The sequence below is a fragment of the Hippocampus comes genome, unplaced genomic scaffold, assembly GCF_001891065.2.
Source record: "Hippocampus comes isolate QL1 unplaced genomic scaffold, H_comes_QL1_v1.1 scaffold17, whole genome shotgun sequence".
Taxonomy (NCBI): domain Eukaryota; kingdom Metazoa; phylum Chordata; class Actinopteri; order Syngnathiformes; family Syngnathidae; genus Hippocampus; species Hippocampus comes.
The window spans coordinates 1,105,594-1,128,206 of record NW_017805002.1 but is presented as its reverse complement, the minus strand read 5'-3'; the positions used below and the strand labels follow the sequence as shown (position 1 = coordinate 1,128,206).

At 42.1% G+C, this 22,613-nt stretch overlaps 1 protein-coding gene across 1 annotated transcript; it reads left to right on the top strand.

Annotated features, from left to right (window-relative positions):
- The first annotated feature begins 2,213 nt into the window (after window positions 1–2,213).
- Window positions 2,214–21,121, top strand: lrrc38b (leucine rich repeat containing 38b). Its single transcript, XM_019858355.1, has 2 exons — window positions 2,214–3,627; window positions 15,066–21,121. Exons 1-2 carry the CDS (start codon window positions 2,994–2,996, stop codon window positions 15,311–15,313), a joined length of 882 nt encoding a protein of 293 aa, XP_019713914.1. The 5' UTR covers window positions 2,214–2,993; the 3' UTR covers window positions 15,314–21,121.
- The last annotated feature ends 1,492 nt before the right edge of the window (window positions 21,122–22,613 follow it).

Below are 22,613 nucleotides of genomic sequence, written 5' to 3'. Positions count from 1 at the left end.
GCAAGTCAAAGCTTGTTATCATGCAAGAGGGCACGCTCGCTTCCCTGGCGTGTTTTAGTTTTTTTTTTTTTTTTTTTTAAATTAATTGGCAGCCTCCGAATGTGAAGTGGACTCGCAGACATAGCATGGTGGAGTCCTGCTTGAGAGGCTTCCTATTAAAATGCAGCTCAAGTGCTGCGACTGGCAGACGTAACGACTGCTTTGTTACCGGGCGAACTCACGCAGCTCTCCCAAAAAGTGACCTTGCACGGCCCTTGACTGCCTTTTTCTTCATTTTAAACGTGGGCAGCTCAGTGCGAGCAATCGCTTGTGTCAATTCATAAATTGGTCTGTCTTTTGTACATAATTGAAGCGTTAACAGCAGGAAGATGAATGATCAAAGTCACCTTGCTGTTGGAGAAATGTCGACCAAGATGGCGTCTTCACCCACGATTACGACTGCACACAGAGGCAAATAAAATACACATCGTGTGCGGATTACACGTCACACAAGGGAGTTCCGTACAGTCGATTAAAGAAAGAGCAGCAGGGGTCGGGCAGCAGGCGTGTGATGTGGATTAATCCAGATTTCTGCAGCCAGGTTTGGAATTTAAATCTCAGGCGAACTTTTGCCATCTGAAAAGTGAATTATGTTACGTAATGTAAAGCCCTAATAGCAAACAAGGTACTTAATGCTGTCTTTCACAGTGAGTCATTCTGCCATGTTACTCGCTTTGTCGCTAGCTAGCATTATGATGTAGCCTATAGTAAACCACATAGCTACTGAGCCCTGCCTCAAATAGTGAAAATCCATGAGTAATTGACATTCCCCTGCCAAAGCTTTATACTACATCAGTGATAGGAAACTGACGGCCAGTGGCCCTTGATCAATTTTCGAGAAAAAAATTATGTTCCTGAACCAATGACAGCACGGTAAGCAAATGGTTCGCTTGTCCGCCTCACAGTGCAGTGCTCATGGGTTCGATTCGGTTCTCCGGCCTTCCTGTGTGGAGTTTGAATGTTCTCCCCATGCTTGTGTGGGTTCTCTCCGTGTAATTCAGTTTCCCCACACATTCTAAACATGCACGATAGGTTAATTGATCACTGTAAATTGTCTTTAGGTGTGACTGTGAGGATTTTGCTTGTCTCTATATGCCCTATGCTTGGCTGGGAACCAGTTCAGGGTGTACCCTGCCTTCTACTCAAAGAGAGCTGGGATAGGCTCCAGACACCCGTGACTGTCGTGAGGATAAATCCATTCATGCACGTTGCTGAGCCGCTGAAAGACATAGCACCAGTGTTAACCAAACAACAGCTTTTTATCAGATCATTTACAGTTCATTTCACGTGCATGAGGTCGTGATGTGTAAAATGAAGCCTCATGAACCACTGGGGTATTGCTTCAGATATTGGTTCATTAGTCGATGCTTCATTCAAGTTAGCTCTCTAATGACACCTGCTGTACAGTGGAAAGAATAGGGTATGAAATCTTGAAATGCTTTTAAATATTATACAATAATGTCCCCATATAGCGAAATGAAGCTTCATAAATCATTGAGGCTTTCCAGCCAATCGGTTCACATGGTGCTTCATTTGCTTGCTGGCGTCATCAAGTAGTCCAAAATACCAAGCAGTAAGATGTATGAACACACAGAATGAAATAATATTGAAGGCTGAAACCAGAAGTAGCGGTATTGCAGTTTTAGCAGTATGTGCGCAGTCCAAATTTGGAATAAATAAGAAACATAACATCGTGAGTACAATATTTATGAATAACTTTAAATCAGCCTATGTGGCTATTGTGGGTGGATTCCCCAGGCAGAGTTAAAATATTAAGCCTAGAATTCACCCTAAGTGGCTGCTTCAAAGCAAAATGGCTTATTTCAATTTTTTTGTGTCCTGTTATGATCGACATGTCCACCCAATTTCTTTTGTTGTTTAACTGCTACAAGTCTGAAATTGTGTAAGATTATAATCAATTTATCCATTAATTTGGTTCTCAATATGGTTACATTTGTCGTTTACAAATGAAGATTAGCCCTGCACATGGAAACATTTTTTGTCGATGAAGATATAAGATCATGAAGAAAAAAAAAATCGTAATTCAAAGGACATCTCCCTCACGTAAGTCACCAGTGTAGGTCAACAAAATGGCACCTGCTTCCTCTCTTTGGCAGATTTCAACGATGGTTATTATGTCGTCACACCACAGGAAGTGACCTCATGTGTTGACAGCGCGGATGAGACACGCCTCCACCGAGGGAGGATGGGATTGTTTGGAGGGTGCGAGCTGAGTCGTGCCACAGTCGGAGGCAGACGTCGAAGCTGCGCGGCTGTGTCTGTGTGTGTACGTGTGTATGTGTGTGTGCCTGCACGCATCATGCTCCCGATTGGATGCTAATTCCCCGCTCCTGATCGGACTTAAAGAGGACAGCTGGGTTGTCATTTTTTTCGGTGGGTGCATGCTGGGAGCTCTGCAAGGGAATCATCGCAACACTATTAATAATAAAAGATGGTGGGTGGTATGTCGGGCAGTCTGGGGGGGATAATCTTACACCACGCTTGAGCGATGTTCTGCAGGATTCTCTGTGTGGTCACAAAGGCTTTTCCCACTCGCTAATGGACCGATGGGGGGACGTGGCGGTGGCTTGCCATGCTTGAATCCCATCACCGCGTCCCAGACCTTCTTGGTGACCGCTGCCATATCCGAGGAATACCCCCCTCCACCCTCACCCCCCGCACCTTCCCTTTGCCCCCTAATCACGCAACCATCCAATACATCCCTGATCTGTACTTCTGGCTGCTCGAGTGTATTCAACCCCTCTGACGTCTAAATGAGCTCCCTGACATCCTCGTTGCTCTGCCTTCACCCCTTGAGCCCCTCGATATTCTGGCATGTTCCATCAGCGGGGTTGATCCCCCTTTCACTCTCCCGTTCCCCATCCTCGTCCCAATCTCCTGTCCTCTGACCCCTACCCTATTCACCCTCTTTCCCCCAAACTCCTTTCCCCCCCATGACCATGTTGCCATGTGTCTGCTGGCTCCAGCCTGTCCTCATGGTGCTGACCTCTGTGTTCTGGACCCGGGGGGAGAACTGCCCAGCGACCTGCCTCTGCCCGGACCCCCACACGGTGGACTGCAGTGGCCGCGGGCTGACCCACCTCCCAGACGAGATCCCCCTGGACGTTCGCCGGCTCCTGCTGGCTGACAACTGGATACCCCGCATCCCCTCCGACTTCCTGGTTCTGTACAGTGACTTGGTTTATTTGGACTTGCGGAACAACACGCTCTCATACATCGAACCGGGGACTCTTAGCACCTCCTCCAGGCTGGTCTTCCTGGATCTTGGCAGCAACAACTTGACGGAAATCCCAAAGGGCACATTCGGGGAGTCCCGGAGCTTGATCAAACTGCGACTGGGTAACAACCCCTACCTGAGCATGGTGAGTGAAGACGCCTTCCTGGGCCTCACCTCGCTCCGGGAATTGGAACTGGAGCGTAACGCACTGTCGAGCCTCAAGGTGGGTGCGCTAAGTCAGCTGCCCTCCCTGCGGGTGGTGAGGCTGGAGGGCAACCCTTGGGTGTGTAACTGCAACTTTGCCAACCTGTTTGCGTGGCTCATGGAGAACAGTCATAAGCTTCCCAACGGTAAGCAAATCTGTCGAACTTTTCCTGACACACAGTGTTGTAACATATCACATCTATTTAGCTCCCTGTTGGAGAGGGAAACCCCTCCTCCCAAATCTCCCGTTCTAATTTAGTCTCGTTCTTCCTCCGCCCCTTAGCCTCCAAAGCAAATGTGTAATATGACACAATCGCCCTTATTTGCGGCTCAACGTGCAATGACATAAACATGTAAACAGGACTTTTAGTCTCAGGAAAGTTATTTGGAGAATATTTGTATTTTTAGTTCAGATAGATGGTAGTGTAGAATACACCAGTTCGACTGGTTAACATGCTTTTATTTTTATATAATATCCAACGTTTAGTAGAGGTCTTTCTTGAGACTTTAGTCCTCAATCATCAGCCAGCAATTAATGGTGAGTTACTTACAAGAATATTGTATTGTTATACTGATATGGGGCACTTCTTTTGTACTCCACTTAACTCCCACACTCCAAAAACATGCTTGTTAGGTTCATTTAAGACTCAAAATGTTCCCTTGCTTTGAAGGTTGAGCTTGAAAAGATCTTTGTCTGCCCTGTATACTGTGATTGGCTGGTAACCAGACCAGGGTGTAGCCTGTTTCTCACATAAAAGTCAGCTGGGATAGGCTTCAACTCACCTGTGACCCAAATGAGGAAAGGTGGTGCAGAAATTGGATAAATGGATGTACCCTTTGATAAACTGTCAACCAGCCCAGGGGGGAATCCACTTCTCTTGCCAAAAGTCAGCTGGAATAGACTGCAGCTCACCAGTGACCCCAAGTAGAACATTACTCTTTGTGTGTCTTGCGAGTGAATGGCAACCAGTCCAGTGTGGACTGTACTTCTCGCCCCAAAACTCAGCTGGGATAGGCTTCTGCTCACCTGTGACTAAACAGTATACAAAATGCATTGTTCGACTTTTTTTTTTTCCCCTGCACAATCATTCGGTCTATCAATTTATTGCTTTACATAACAGTGGGCATCGGGTAGACATTTTAGGCCTTGTGACTTTGAGTTAGATAACAGGGCACAAGATATGCTGTACGTGTGAGTGCCTCTGAGAAACAACACAAGGCTCACGCTAACGCATCAGACATATTGTACTGTGGTTGTGAGCTGCTTACATGAGCGAATGGGCCTCTAACAGCCATGGGGGGTTTACACTATTTGTTTTAGTGCACGCACCAAAAAAAGAAAAAAAATGAGGCTCTTTAATATCCGCTTTCATTCAGCTCAAAGCAGATAGCGTATCCCATCAGACCCTGCACACATAGCTCGTACTGAGGCTGAGCCACGCGATTACTGTTGATGTCTTTCAGTTAGCGTTGAAGTGCAAGAAAGCTGCAACATGGGACCGGACGAGGTAAAATGAAACAGAGCCGACATTGGAGCTTCACGTGACAAGTTGCTCGTGCAGTTGTTCAGTGCTTGTCCAAATTGGGCCTGAACTAAGAATTTAGGACGAAAATGTGATGCAAATACATCTTCGTGCGGAGGCTAGTGCAGAGAGAGAGAGTGGGCGTACTTCTTCTTCTCCTGTCACTGTTCCAAGGTTGTTTGGGTGTGAGTGTTGACCTGCGTATAAAAACAGCTCAAACCTCAAAGGTGCAACAGAATGCGAGAGTACACACAATCCGATAATCGCACTAAATTTGAGCACCCCCCGTCAACCCTTCTGATCAGTGTCAGTCAAGACCAGATGTCAGATGTCTCTAAAAAAACGTCCTTAGTGATTATCCAGTGGTGCGGGATTTGTTCGGGTTTTTCTCTCTCCCTGATCTGCTCGCCAAAAAGCCTGGGCTAACAATCGCAAATACGCATGTATTTGGTCAGGTCAGTCTTGGTACTGTGACAAACATTTGGTTCGAGACTCTCGTGACATCTGAGGATAGCAGCTCAGGCTAAAATTAAGTCTTCAACAGCATGTCTTTTTTTTTTTTTTTTAAATTGAAAGGCATCACTTGAATATTTTTTTTTTGACAGAATGTACTACTTTCCTATTGGACAGGGCCTTTTTTGCCATATTGTGGTATCTTAAGGCATTTCAGAAAGAATTCCTTTTTTTTTTCCCCAGCAAATAGCTGGTTCCAAAAGAGGAAAAATGTGAATATGTTAATTAGTGCAAAGTGAAATGTGGATAATTATTGTAGAAATATACATCGCTTCGTCTGACATTTTTCTTGCTGTTTGACGTCATGAATGAAATGCTTCTTCCAAAAATGAAAATCACACACACACACACACACACACACACACACACACACACACACACAGTTGCAAGTCTCAGGCTCCACCTATAGTTGTCATGGTAACAAAAGCCAGGCTTGCCACTGGTCCAGTCGTGGATGTTGTGGGGTGGACTGTCACTCACTTGCATGAGAGCGGCATTTTTTTGGGCTATTTTAATTGAACTAATTAGAAAGGAGGACTGGTAGTATTTCTCTCCCAGGTATTCCTCTACCAGACCAAATTCATCCAATGTTCTCCAAAGCGTGCCTTTGGAAGAAGTAGTACAATCACAGATAGGACGCTCATTAGCGAATGGAGTTGACACGAGTCTGGTGAGTGTTCCCAACGTGGGTGTTGGGAGCGCATGTTACATTCATCACTGAGTGAGAAACTTAATTGTGTGGCATGTGACAAAGAGCTTCTATATCCTATACAGTAATCCCTGCTGTTCATAAATGACAGGAACTGCAAGTAATTGATCCCTCCCCGGGGTTTATATGTTTATAATTGACTATATTAATAGTCTCAACCGTAAATATAGTGTTCGCTCACTATCCCAAGCCCCTCCTCACGAGGTCAATTTTCATGGAGTAGAGCTTTACCTGTACATTTGCAAAATGAAGAATAAATACAGAACTGCTCGTAATAGGCTGCATTCATAAATGAATGAGAGGTTATGAGAACATTTTTTTTTTTTTGTAAATGTCTTACCGTCATCAGAATCCAACTTTGCATTAAAGCCAGTGGTACAATCCTGGTGGATTAATGTGCCTTTTAACTTGTTGTTGTGCAAACCCGAAAGTTAGGTGCCATGACTACTGTTGCCTCTTCTACTTTGTCATCTTTTAAAAAAGAAGAAGAAGCAACTTCTGCCATAAGTATGCAATTAAGTAAGTAAAAGCAGCATTAGACATGGCAACTAACTTTAGCTTCACACAACAACAATTTACAAGGTGCATTAATCTCCCAGGAGTGTACCTTTTGCGTGGGATTTTGGTTAAAGCCAAGCCATTATAACATAAAAAGAAAAACTTTAATGTAGTTAGCAACGCGACGTTTTGTTGACCTTGTCCTCATGTGCTGTGTGTGCAGAGCACGCTCCACTCACATTAATTTCCAAAAGCAGCCGTTAACATTCCTTGTACTGCTTGCAATGGGCTGTGTTGTTTTGGGGGCAGTTTGAATAACCGAACAGCAGATTTGAATAACATTCCGAGTTTCCAAACGGTCTGAGTGAAGCCGCACACTCAAAATGAATTTCCGAACACTCCCATGATGGGGGAACGGTGATTTTCATAATGTTTAGGCACCCCTGATTTCAGGACTTCCAAGCTGCCAGGTCTCTGTGGGATAATTCACATGCTCTCGACTCATGTCTCAAGTGTTTGATTATCCAGACGGTTGGAGTCTTTGTTTTACAGTGCTCTTGTTCACGTTGTGTATTTCCATATAATTTTTCTTGTTTATGTATTTTCATTTCTCGGAACTGGATCTCCTTGTCTTTTTATGACAAGCAATATTCGTTATTGAGCCCTCCTTGCCTTTTGCATGTAATTTATGTTACTTGCGTATTATTCTGGCACTTTTTTTTTTAAATTTTTTTTTTTACCAGCGACTTTTGTTGAACTTTGTCGGTATTGTGTTTTTTTGAAATTAAACTTTTTTGTTAAGACACCTGTCGATGTTCGTGGGATCCGCTTCGTTCCGGAGCAGTCCGTAACTTGACGATGTATCACTTCAAGACAATGTACTTCCATGACACCAAATAATGTACAACACTACTTTGCTATTTAGACTATTTAGGTAGCATCCTGCCAGAAAGAGGGCAAAATAATGAAAATAGGTGATTAGTGTACTTATATTATTGTACCGAATTTGTGAATAGTTATTTAAAGTGCTCCATCTGCATAGCATTTCTGTTGCATCTTGATGGATCAGCCACCATGATAGCTCTTTAAATTGTGAACAAGTCTCAATCCTGCATTCTGCAGCAGTCTGTTCTTAACGGTGTATGCTGCTCGTGAAGGTGTTGATACTGTAAGTTGGGTGTTAAAACCAATCACGAGGAGGAGGTGCAGATAGTGCTAACTGCTTATTATACAAAACCCATCCATCCATTTTCAACGCCGTTTATCCTGAAGGGGGTCACTGGGGGTTGCTGCAGCCTATCCCAGCTGATATTGGGCGATAGGCAGACTATACCCTGAACTGGTCGCCAGTCAGTCGCACGGCACATATTATACAACATGAAGGTTGAAACTCATCAAGGTGGGGTGCTCAGTGGATGACGTCTCCCAAAATGATTCTCAATCGCTATGTGGTATAGTCACAATAAAATATTTGCAATAAATGAATAAAATAAAACGCAAAACAAAAATTCTATATTTAAATAATCTGGTGTAAATTTTGCTTCATATAGGTTGGAATGCAACGAGAGGGTTATGTGAAGTTGTTGGTAACCGACTGATGATTATTACCCTATCATAAGGAGGAGGTACAGATGATGCTAACTGGCTAAAGCAGAACGTAAAGGTCGAAACATATCCTCAGGATGGACGTAAAGATGTTGCTAATTAAGGCACACACACGTGTGTTGCTACCCATCTACTGATCTAAAGGTTGAAATGCAAAGCGCAAGGAACCAAAAGCTGATTTTAAAGACAGTATATTTGGACAAGCATACGCTGCTATTTTTGAAATCGTCCTGAGGTCTTCACGGTTCCCCCGACAGCCTACATAATGTAGCAGCCAGAAAGCCCCATGCTGCAAAACCCAATTCCCATTTCATTTTACACTTCTTGATTTCCCCCGTGATGCTGAGTTCACCGATTGGCACACTTGTCTGTTTGCATAAGTTTGATTACTGCCGGTCAGTGAGGTGGCAGATGCTTAAAAAAAAAAAGAAAGCAGGATGTTTTGGGTGATGGGTAGGGAAAAACAGATTTCCAGACAGAAGATCAGACCAACAAACTGTATTTCTTCAGATGCTGACGACGGAAGTCCCGGGGTGTAGTTGTACCAAGTTTAGACATGTTCTGTTGATTACTCAATACAGGATTGTTTCTTCCATGTTTAATTAGCAGCTTCTGTTCATTTAATCCACTGTCGTTGGAAGCAGAACTAATTACAATCCACTTGTTTCATCCCCAGCACTTCTGATGGTGTGCGGCTATAAAACCAGACGCTTTTGTATTTTGTTTACCGTGTTAATGATTTTCAACCTGGTTCTCACAGGTGCTACTTTGGAGGATGTAAATACATTCGTTCCCCCATTTAAATTCACTAGATTTTCACCTGCTGTGATGTCAGTACTAAGTGAGTTTGTTTAGTTACTGGCGTGGAAACGCTAACCAGATCAAGATGTAATGAACTGAACCGAAGTATGCCATTTGGTGGACCCGTAGCAATAGTCGAGGTCATTAAAGCTACTCGACGGTATTATGTGTTTTTTTGCCATCTATTTCAAGAGAGGTTAAACGTGTTGAAGTGCAATTAATTGGGGCACGGTGTCTCAAGAGTGGAGGACATGATTTCTGTATAGGTTGGGTTCACAAAATATTGCTTTTTGATAGTGCATTTGGGTAGTTCAATGTTTATTTAAGGGATGAGTGCAAACATGATCTAGTGTTGTCTTGTCCACCGGTGACTGAAGGATGAACAAAGGCTATGTATAATTCAGGGTGACACAGTTCTCTGGGTGAATTGGCCAGGGTAATTGGAGCTGGAGCTGCCTGCGGGGTATGGCAGGCCAGCTCTACGAGCAGCTTTGCCATAAAGTAGGAGCTCATTTGATGGGGGATTCGGAGTCTCAATTTTCATTTGTAGCCAATCAAGTTTCCTGTAAAAAGCTGCAAAACGCAGTGTCGTCTTAAAAAAAAAAAAGATAGTAAGCCACAAGCCGCCTACGACATCACTGGCTATCTTTACACCTCACGTGGAATGTGATGATACAAAGGTTATTTTTTAACACAGGCTGGCATCTTTTTGTATCCTAGCCTGATTACTGAATGCTACTTTGCACCATGATGAGCTGTTATCGAAAGGCCATGAGGAGCTCTGATGAAACGTACCGTGATTGGGTCTCATTGCAGAAGGAATCCCCTCCTGAGTGATGCACCCCCAACCTACGCTGTCGCATGAACGCTCGTCATTCTGCATTTCATTCGCCTCCCTGCTCGGCTCCTTCCCTCCCCCACCCTCGCCATGACCTATGAATTTTTCATTGCCTTTTTTACGACTTTATGGCTCCGTGATGGGCCCCTGAATGGATCTTCATTAGATCTGCCTGATATTTAATCGGTGTGATGCATTTCAGGAGATTCAGTCATTATAGCATCACCTTCTGTGTCCGTGTCATGGACAACATGGTCATTGTACGAATGAAAGGCAGATGCTAAAATCAACAGTGTGTCGTTAAAGGGGTAAGGAAAAACCACCGCTGATGGCGGTCTGTCACGATGAGGTAGATCAATCATGACTGGAGATGGCGGATTAATCATCCCGTGGCTGACTTTAATCCCACGTGTAATACATTAAATGTCCATGCTTGGAATGTGAAGGATTGGTTGCGGCATCATACCATTAGTTATAAAGCTAGCATGTCATTAAAGCTGACTGTGAGCGTGTCTCTTTATCCCTTGACATGGACACTAGGTAAAGAAAAATACAGTGGTCTTCCCTTTACAGATTTTCTAAAGCAGGCTATGTACATGAACCAAACCAGAAACATTGTTTACAAACCCAACAATTTGCTGGACCAGAGCAGGCCATTTCCAAGACAGAGAAAACACCAATCTTGTGATGAAGAGGGGTCTTGTCCACCTCCCTGAAATGCATCAGGTCTCGTTCTGTCTACTGTTGTTCTTAGCGCTAGCCGGATACTGGAAATAAAAGAAGAAATACTGGTGAAATAGTCGTCAGATGTTGAATCAGTTATGTGTTAATTGCCACAAAGCAATGCGCAACGTGACACGCTATGTGTTCATTTGCCTAGATTTATTGGTTTTTCTGTAGCGTTTTCTGTCCACCAGTGTGTATCTTCTGTATACACTCCACTCTGAAAGGTATTGGAACCATCGAGGCTAGTTCCTTTAGTTTTGCTGTGAACTGAAAACATTTGGCAGCTCATCTTTTGTTACTTTATTACCAAATATTTGCATTCTTCATTCGTGGGATTTTGCCACATTTTTCTTCTTTGGACGGTATTTGGTGGATTGTGCTGCTCAGCGTCCTCAATGGCATGTAAAATGAATGCTCCATCGGGTTTAAGTTGGGGGAATGTAGTAGCCTGTCTAAAATCAGGTATTTACTTCTGGATATGATACACAAGTTATGGAGCGTTATTTGTAACAAAACATCAAATGTTCAGATGAACAGGAGTATTGAGTGACTAAGACTTGGACCAGAATGCAGAATACAGTCTCGTGGACTCGCCAAGTACTGTACGGTCTTCCTAAGGGCACATTAGAGAACATTCTTCGAAAGAATTCAAGTCTCTTGGCTGTATTCTTGTTAATGTCCACCCTGACTCGTTTTTCTGTGGTAGCAGCATGAAATGCATACATTTTTGGAGCCAAGCCTTCACAAGTAACTAACTGATGCATCCTTGGATTAAGGTATTTGACAAGAACAACATCCGGGTATTCGGCGCATTCTTGATTTATTTGTTCTTTCAATTGGAATAGTTCTTGGGCCGTGACTGGTGATGGTTCACGAGCTCACAAGGGCGTAAGAACTACCTAGCACGCTGATTGAGAAACAGCCGTCAGGTTTAGTTGAAAATCCTTTTCTTGCAATAATTGTATTAATCTTACTGGGCCAAATGAGATGACCAAACATTTGTATTTTTCTCTTGGGATGCTTTGCCAGCGGAGGTTGGGAGGTTACTCCTTTCGGTCTCCTCAGGAGCAGATAAACTGCATGCTCCATCGGCATTAAGTCCAGGAATGGACTTGGCCTGTCTAAAACCTTGCCACATAATCATTCAAAAAGAAATAAATTGGTCTCACCGTTGCAATCATTTTGGAAGGGAGTGTGTGTTCTTCCGGGAAAATGATCACACTTTGTCTTTTTCTTCATCATTGGATTTTGCTGATGGGAGACTTTCAAGTCATGGCAGAGGTTACAATTTTCTACTTATGTTCTCATCACGACTAATCTGTAATCGCTTCTCAGGGAAGACACTCAGTTTTTTTTTTAAATCTATTTCCTTCCTCATGTCCTCTAATGTCACTGAGCTGGTTTGTTACCAGCGGTGACAGCGAGAGGCTGGAATTGTTTTCACCTTGTGAGTCAGCATGAGTGTCATTGTGTCAAAATGGGGACTTCCTGTTGTGGGAATCAGCCAAGTGTTAGAAGCAACGTCTGACCCCAAAGCACGGAGTAATCCTGCTTTTATGTCGCCATTTTGATGTGAAGTACAGGCTCTTTTCGAAAGGTTGTATCTGTTTGCATTTTCATGAATCCTGGCCATTCAAGCAGAATGGACGACTCAATTAATTCATCAATTCACAGGAGGCCGCGGCTAGGAAAAAGCCTGGGAAATGTTTTTCTCATGATAATCTCCACTCAAAGCTCCCCTGAGTCAAAGTGTACAAGGGCCTGCTTCTTGGAAAGTGGCCTGCCATATTGTTTGTTGTGCAAGAATAATAGATTCAAGAGTCATGACAAGCAACAATATTTTCAGTTCATTATTGTGAGGCCGCTTAACCTTATTAGCACTTGTAAGACCAGGCCTTAAGCATTTTTGTCTGGAAGCTCACTCCCGGACACATACAGCATGTTTAACAGGTCTTGTAATTAATGCCATCATTAACCAGTGTGCTCTTTCTCACCCGAATCAATAACATTGGCTTCTTGTCAATTGAGCGCTGACTCATGAGATTCTGATCCTGAACCAGACGTAGGAGGCTCCCATTGGGTCATATGTCAATACTGCGCTAATGCTCCAGACAAAACACCGGGCGCTTGGGACCTATAACAACCACTAGCCCCACAAGGTCATTCAAGCAAGATGTTTACATGTCACGGTGGAACCAGTATATTTCATACTTTTACAGCTGTCAGATTCCGATCTGAGAAAATATCACCTTTTTTGTCACAAAACATCTGCCCATCCATCCATTTCCGTAGTGCTTTTTTATCTTGAGGTTCACAGGTGAGTTGGAGCCTATCACGGCGGACTTTTGGCAAGAGAAGTAGGGTTCACCCTGGACCGATTGGCAGATTTACTGTAGTATAGATAACCATTCACACTCTAATCAAATCATCATTTTCTCGTGATACAGGAAAGAGAGAGACACAGAGAAAGAGAGAGAGAGAGAGAGAGAGAGATACTATATATATATATATATATATATATCCACACACACATATGGCACAATTACTATTAAGCAGTAAAGGTTTATACTGCATTTTCTGAGCTATTTCACCTTGGTGTAATTTTCTCTTAAGGACGAAATGGCGTGTAATTTGAAATGAAAAATGAAGGGCAATAACTAGTGGAAGGTAAATTTGAACAGTACGGAAACAACTTTAGCGACTGACTAATGACAAAGTCAAGGTTGCCTCCGACACGCATTCGCCTTTTTTATGATCACTTTAGGATACCTGCTGTCACATTTTTAGGTGCTTTGTTTTATTGAGTTACCCGATCCTTGCTCTCCAATAAAACACATATATTTCCAGTTCGTCATACTGTACATTTTGATTTGAAAGACAAGTCCGGCAACCCCATTTTTTCATTCTACATGTTGACTTGTTTATTTAACTTAAGATCAGGATAAATCAAGAGCTTGAAATTTAATCTCTAAAAGTCCATGTGTGTTATGGTCCTACAACTATGAAATTGTGAAATGTAAATATATATATGTTGAGTTCAGTAGCTCTACTGTGGGCATTTACGTGCTAGATTTACCTTAATTGTTTCTGCAGTGAAGCTGCCTAAGGTGGGTGTGCTGTACTCAAGTGGCAAGACTTAAAACACTGCGAGCAAACACTTGATAGTTATTAAATCAGCTCCCTCTGCATTGCCCTGCAGACTTTGCAATATCGCATAAAAAGATTCTGCTGTATAAATATTTGAGTTGTTCTTTCTGGCATCCGTCCTGTGCCTTAGTCGGGATGTGAACACATTCCAGCAATTTTCAGTGGGGTTTGAGCATTATATCTCACTTGCAATCAAAATCAGCAAAGGCCCGATGATCAGATTATCCAGTGATGATATTTTGGTGTGGAGCGTGTAGGCTGTTTTTTCCTCCCGATCTGCTTTCAAGATGGTTGGGACCTGCAATCATAAATGGTGAACATGCTCTATATTTACAATGGTAAAGTCTTCTGTGGGTGGTCAAAACTGAGTTGGGCCAGGCTTTGGACTCCACGACTGTGACATGAAACACATTTTTTGAGGCCTTTGTGATTGTGATGTGAAATGGAACTATAACCTCGGAGGGAACAACCTCTTTTTAGATTACAACTGTTCTTTCTCAGAGTCGGACATTAACGGTAACCCGATGGCTGCTGTGCTTGGTATGTCGTCAAAAACAAGACAATACAAGGAATCTACTGAATTATTTGAACAAGTAACACTCAAGTGATCAAGTGGAAAAGCATGAAAATGCGAGCGGTTTGCACAGCCCGACCACATCAACATTAGCAGTTTAGACGCTAATGACTAGCCGGCAACCACCGGATGAAAGCAGCAATCAATTGTGTCGTCTTCCGATCAGTCACATTTGCAAGTAGTAACTTAGAGACTTTCTTGAAACTTGAAGGTTAGGAGTTGAGTCTTACAACTTGTATATATGTGACATACCCGCGCCTCTGCACTAAATAATATCAGCAGCAGTAAGAACACACACGCTAATTTTTTTTTTTTTTCCTCATCATGTGAGGAGTCGCTTACGTCATTCAACACCGGTGATGTCTGTACCCCGCCATACTTCCAAATAATGATGAGGTTTACAATTTCCAACACAACGAAATGGGTTTTCAGTGGAAATAATTAAAATCTTGGATGACATTTATGTTAGGGCATATTGCACAACAATAAGCCTCAGTCCTGTCTGCTTGCCCTTGCATGTTACATCATCTTTTGAACGGACAGCGTGCAAAAGCAGTGGTCCGCAAGTCGCAACATGGCGTCAGCCACTCGCGAGTCCGCTTCAGCATGTCTGGCAAATCTGTCTAATCTCCTTTTCTCTCTGGGTCCAGGAGTGGAAGACATGGAGTGCTCCCTCCCCATGGATGGGCGGCGCGTGTCCCTGACCCAGCTCTCCAAGGACAGCTTCCGCGAGTGCCAGGCCAGCCTGACTCTGACGGATCTACTCATCATCATTTTCTCGGGCATCTCTGTGTCTGTGGTAGCCATCATGACCAGCTTCTTCCTGGCTTCCACAGTCCACTGCTTCCAGCGCTGGAGTAAAGGTTCCAAGGGTGACGAAGAGGAGAGCGAGGAGTGATGAGGATGTACTTTCACAAAAGGCTCGTCTCATCTGGCTGTTTCTGGCGTGGACTCCACAGACAAAAGTATGCGACGCGGCGACAGATTTGTGCTGCTTATTCCTGGTGAAGGCCCAGGACTTTTTTTTTTTTTTTTTTTTAATGGAATGATCTCAGCCTGGTACAGTTATTGATTTCTTTGCAAAGTGGCATCTAGGTATGGTATGAAAAGTCACTCCTGAGGGATAGATAATATCAGCTCCACTCAAAATATTTTGGAATTTTTCAAACATGGCTTGGGTAGCAATTTGCAAAAAATAGAAACCAAACCAAAGGTTTGGGCTGTGTTCACACCTGTAGCTTGGTACTTGTGTTCAGGCCAAAGTATCAAAAAGATATGCTGTTGGATTTGGTGACCTTGGAATTATACACCTTTATCATTGCATCCGTTGCATCAAAATTGGTCCATAATTTTCATGAGACTCAAATTTTCCAAAGCAGTTGAGAGTTCATCACCTTGCCAGCAAGCTGAAGTCTCGCGGTGTTTGTGCCGAGGCCGCGATATCACTGATGGGGCGGACCAATCGCAAAGCAACAGTGTGTTTCGTGGGGTGATTTGCAGCTGTGGCAAAATTTTTCTCAGTTGACAATCGGCTTGATTAAATAATCGTGTTATTTATGACGCCCTTTATCTGCATACCACTATTTACATTGCAAAAACGACAACTATCACTCAACGCCATGATGCCATCTGTGCCAATCATAGAGATGAGGACTCAGCTGGTCAAAACAAGACGCATGATGGTGACATTTTCATCCATTGGTCAAAACAAAAATTTCTTCTGTTTTCACAAGTTGATGCATCGCCCGATGGATTTAATTTCTGATTTACAGGTGTGTCTCAAAAAAATTGAGTATGGGATAAAACTTAACCGAAAAAGGGAAACCTGCATTATGCATACGCAGTACATTTACTGCACGCAGAGTGAAAAATTTCATGATTTTATTATTTTGTTGAATATAGCTTCCAGCCAATGGACACCCAAAATTCACCATCTCAAGAAATTAGAGCATTACAATAGAAACAATCAAAATTATTTTTATTTTTAATTCTTTTTGGGGGGACACATTACCTCAAAATTGGCCTTCTGCAATTTATTTCTGATGCACTTAATAAGCCATGTGCAGTAGAGTTTCACTTTTGGAATTGAACTACTGAAATAAATTAACTTTTCTGGGATATTCTATTTTATTGAGATGAACCTGGACAAATACCTTCAAGTGCGTCCACTTTATGTGCCACATGCACACATCCGCTACAAGGGTAACTCAGCAAATTGGTAATGAAGTGCTGCCTCCATGAGTGAAAACAGAATTAACACTTTTATTGTCATTATTGATCTTACTCTGTGCTCCCGGAACGCCCTGGTAACAAAAGCCATACTTAGTAGGTGCCCCGAAGTCGCGAGGGGTGTGGTGAGCAGCCTCTCATTTGCATAAACTTGGGCCGCCCCTTCAAAACAGCAGAGGCCTGAAAATGGGGGCAAAAAGTATCCTGTGACACTTGATCTGTGAAGAGTTTTCACAGCATCATGTTACATAAATGTTGCTAAAGTCCCTATAAAGTGAAAGTAAATAAGTCTTCTAAATTTGAAATACTACACAAAAGAGTGTTCACCGTTCCAAATTTTAATGATTAAAAAAATGAGCAAGCATATAAAATTAGGCTTGAAAATCCCGACAAATCAAGCCTTTTTTCCTGCTCCCAAATATTGTGGGCATGTCCGCAAAATGTGTGAAATCACACCACACAGAAAAATGGATGCTACTTCATCTAATGTCTTTCCGCCAAAATATATCCACTGAAAGCCTCTGGCGGCTGGAATATCCCATCAAGTCATCACAGGGTGCTAGCCACCAGCTAGCATATGAGCTAACAGGTTTGGGCCTAGTAATGATAACACTGTAACTCGCAGTTGCACTTATCAGCAATTTTCAAGATTTTTTTAGGCCATCAATTAAACACATATTTTCACTACTCGAGGGCCGGTCCAGGCCCTATCCTCGCGAATAGTGGCGGTCCACTGTACTCCATGCTTGTGTCTCGCACTTTATTATAAAACATGCGTAATGTTTTCAGAAACAAAATTTCTGAATACATTTTACAGGGTCTTGAAGACAGTCTCGACAGTTTTAGATTGTGAACAAATGTACAAGGATTCTCCTTTAACACGTACTGCTCCATGTCTGTGGTCCCTGTGAAATGAACTCAACCTCACCCTAGTTGGCTTACAAGCGGACCAAGACCACATGTTCAAAAGGTCTGGGTTTGCTTTTTTGGTTCGGATGTTAGCGTTGTAACACTTGACGACAACGAAATGCAGCCGGTTTTACCGACTCAAACAAGTGTGAACACAATCGCGATCAAGTTTTCAGAAGGTTACTGTGACAATGTAAGCTGATCATACCCTACGAAATATCCGAAAGATGTCATACAGACCAATGACCTCAATATTAATTCCCCGCTTCCCCCTCTGGTCTCACATCCTGTCATTCAAGCTGTGTTTTTCTACCAGGCGAGAAAATAGGACATGTACAGCGGACAGGCAGATTCCACGGTATATACTACATAGTCACACACACACACACACACACATGTATGTGCCACAATTAAAACAAGCATCATCATATGAAGCCAGAGAATATAATCTTTCATTAGCTTGATGTAGAAAGATGAAATAGCTCTGAGTATAATCCTCACAATTAGAGCATAAAAAAAACAACAATGTGGTATTATAAAAGAAGAGTACATGTACAACTATCGTGTCAATGAATGCACTTTAAATGGTGACTCTAATTATGTGACAGCCCTAATTACACCATTCCAACTGGTTTCGTCCTCATCTGCCAAAGATCAGGTTGAAGTAAAGAGAGCCTTTAGGATTTTTATCTGTTTTTCAATGTGAGTGTTTCAAACTCATTGAGCTATCATTGTCACATTACTACCAGGGCACTTGAGGCCCTTAGACATCATCCTGAAATCTATTCATTTAAAAGTCCCCATTATAACCAGTCACTTAATAGATCATCATCATTATCACGGGGACCGCCGATCTATTGTGCTTTTTTAAAAAAAAAATTATTAGAAGCGTTCTTCCAAGGTATGAAGCTAAAGAGTTTACAGGAGAAGAGAAGTGTGATTAACAAAAATATGACAGCCACATTTTTCATTCTGATTAAAAGTGACCTGAATGCATTAATTGGTTTGGGAATGTTCAAAACCAAGACTACTGGTGTTTGCGTTCAAGAATTCTGCAGTGAGGTGGAAATAATTGCGACACAAGGAATGGAAAGACACATACAATCACAAAAAAATTTAAAAAAAATAAAGGATCCTGGAATGCCGGTGTTCGTTGGTTTTAATGAGTTGTGGTCACCTTGAGGGTGAAGCATTCTCAGCACAAAGCAACATTACAGGCAAAACCACAGGGTCAGTAGGGTACACACATATACTGACGAACATGCCAAATGTGAACGTTTTCCCTCCCTTAGGATTAAAGTTAGCAAAGGCCCAATTATCAGAAGTCTCCAAAAAATTATCCTACGGTGGAATAGTTTTTTTTTTTTTTTGTTTGTTTTTTATGACTGAGCAGCATGGAAAACAGTCATAGTACAACATAATACATAGTAGTAACCTGTGAGAGGCAGTGTGGGGCTGCAGGGCATATATGAGTTATGACAATCATAAATGTCAAGCAACAATAGCGGAAGAAATAGGACGCAACTTGTATTTTACTCAACTCATATATGCCCTATCGCCCCACGCTGCCTCTTATAGGTTACAGTACTACGATGTATTGTGTAGTACTATGACAGACAGCTGGTTCATGGGCAGGTGGCCTGCGATTGTTGTGTGTGGTATATCGTAATTTTGACCACATTCAACCTGAGAAGGTTGCGGCTGGGCAACCCCGGATTCATGTACTTGCAAATTTGGGTTTTTTTATCAAATATTTTGGGGGGGCAATTTTTTGGCTATTTTTTTTTCTTTCATTTTGCCTGTATTTTTTCCCCCATTTCCTTCCACGTTTTTCATAGAAAACATACAATGAACATTTATTAGCATTTTTAAAAAATAATTTTGGGAGGGTTACAGAAAATGTAATTCTCCCATCCAAACCACGTCTCCCGCAGGATAACGAGTGTACACCACAGACTATACGAAGAACGGGTGCTGATTATTTAATGTATTTCTTTTTTTTTGTTATGTGTTGGGTCATGTTTAAAAAATTTTTGTGGTTACAAATCAATGTGTGTACCCCGCTTAAGAGCTGTTGTGTGTTTACTGTTCTGTAAAAGAAAATCACTTGAAAGCAATCATTTAAACTACTGTTCGAAAATCAAATTAGCTGTTTTGATGTTTATGGGGGGTTGGGGTGTGGGGGTCCTCAGGTCAAGAAGACACAAACAGTTACTGTAGTACTTCCTGTTTTAGCACTCGATTGTTTGATATTTTCGGCCTCAGTGTTTATCATACATTTACTTTAATTATGAACTTTTCTAACTTATGCACAAATTCAGTTTACGACATGGCCACAGCAACTGGGATTTGTCCGAGACTAAGGACCCCCTATAAGCTCCCCACAAAACACCTCATTTCCCCCAGTATCAGTATGCCAACTCATACACCGCACTTTGTAATGTCATCCTGATTTCTTCCACAAACACTGCAAGGAGACAATTGAATGCTAATGTCTGTCAAATACAGAGGATCGGGCCCGAACCCTGCTGCACATAGCGAAAATCAACGAGTTGTTAAGGCCTCCACATTAAAATGTTTATAATTGCCTATAATTACTATAAAATGGCAGCAAACCTCTACATGAAGCTCCTCGACTCACTCAACATCGTATCTTGACACAAAGATTCCCCAATATGGCGCCAAAAAGAAAGTTTTTCACTGTAGACAGCAAGTCGCAATTAATATGAGGAAATGCTGCCATCAAAACTATGAAGGATGTGCACTAGCATTTTTCGTTATAGCTTATCTCCTGCAGTTTTAAAGTTTATGACTTTATGTATTTTGTTTGGCTAGCTAACAAGGCTCACTGCTAAAATGGACCTGTTTCCACTACCTTCCATTCCCTTAGACATTACAATAACCAATCACTGCTTACTCCTTAGAAAAGTGGGGGACATTTGTAGATCACAAAGCTGATTAGCATACAACGCCATGAAATCAGCTATTTCACATGTTCCGGAATCAAAATCCTGAGACGTTGAGTGTGATTTTCTCATTCAACAAACATTTCCCTCAATGTAGTGGAAAGAATCACACAGGGACTTTGTTTTTATACATATCATTATGGGTTCCAACTACTGTGTAGTTGCTGCATTGACAAACTCTTACGTTAGCTTAGCTCTTGGCTCTCAACGCATAGGTTCGCATGACGTGACTTCTTTTTTCTCGCAAACACCGGGACATTAGAGCATGCACTGCTGCATTAACTATTCTTAGATTCATGTCTATTTTTATATTAAACCTTTCAGAATGGAGTGTTTATTTATTGCCAGACCGCAGGCCCCCCTGGGTCAGTGTTGACATTGCAGACCCCAGTGGCCCCTCTTGTCCACGGTTTTGTCAGATGCATATTGAAGACGCCCCATCTAGAGAGATGACTAGTCAGAGTCAAATTGAGATTAGAAACAGCAACGACCGTGACGCCGTTGTTGCACATGAATGCATTTCGAAATGTCAAACACGTCATGTGTGTAGCTGTATTCTGTTGTTTGGTTATAAAACAAAAATAAAATCTTTTTTTTCTGTCTTCTCGTCTCTTGTATATGCACTTTTCTTCTTTTCATGAGCCCTTTATGGATGTGAATCCTCAAAATGATCATCAAACTTTGACCCCGTGCTTTTCGTCCATGAGATGGCAAAGGCAAAAAAGCTTGGCACTTTAGCATTGCCTGCCTGTCTAGGATACTTGATTCTGGTTGTGCTAGTTTGGGAAAATTCCTTAGTTGTGTCTAGTTCAAGTGTGAGCCCTGGAATTCGCTTAAAATGATTTCTTTTCACCAAACTGCATGATTGACTTTTCACTTTGGAGCCTTGAGACTTTGCCGTGAATCCTGTAATGGAGAATCATGTCGACCCAATTTTTGTGACAATCAGTCAAACTAGTGTCTTTTTTTTAAGCCTTCCATGGGCCAATTGCTAAGTTGATCAGTTCCACTATTATTTTTGTGATTCAGTATTTTTTTTTTTTTAAACAAAGCAAAACACATTGTGAGACCTCTCTTTGTAAAGTGTTGTATGCTGTAAATCAAATTGACTAACAAACAGCAATTCCAGAGGGATTTTGCAATGCAAGCCATGACTAGTCAGAGTCAAATTGAGATTAGAAACAGCAACGACCGTGACGCCGTTGTTGCACATGAATGCATTTCGAAATGTCAAACACGTCATGTGTGTAGCTGTATTCTGTTGTTTGGTTATAAAACAAAAATAAAATCTTTTTTTTCTGTCTTCTCGTCTCTTGTATATGCACTTTTCTTCTTTTCATGAGCCCTTTATGGATGTGAATCCTCAAAATGATCATCAAACTTTGACCCCGTGCTTTTCGTCCATGAGATGGCAAAGGCAAAAAAGCTTGGCACTTTAGCATTGCCTGCCTGTCTAGGATACTTGATTCTGGTTGTGCTAGTTTGGGAAAATTCCTTAGTTGTGTCTAGTTCAAGTGTGAGCCCTGGAATTCGCTTAAAATGATTTCTTTTCACCAAACTGCATGATTGACTTTTCACTTTGGAGCCTTGAGACTTTGCCGTGAATCCTGTAATGGAGAATCATGTCGACCCAATTTTTGTGACAATCAGTCAAACTAGTGTCTTTTTTTTAAGCCTTCCATGGGCCAATTGCTAAGTTGATCAGTTCCACTATTATTTTTGTGATTCAGTATTTTTTTTTTTTTTAAACAAAGCAAAACACATTGTGAGACCTCTCTTTGTAAAGTGTTGTATGCTGTAAATCAAATTGACTAACAAACAGCAATTCCAGAGGGATTTTGCAATGCAAGCCATAAATATCATATTAAGATGCCCTGCTTACATGTAAGTGCAAATGTGACATATACAATGTGAATAATGACTATCCAGCAACAGTGAACCCACCCCCCCCACCCCCCCAACACAACCTCGCTAGTTCACAGTCTCAGCCTCATCTGTAAACACAGCACGGTGTGTTATTTCACCCAGAACTGTGATCGCTGCGACTATGCAAAGCGGCGCTCTATTTTGGGAAAGGGCGTCTGGGAAAATTAG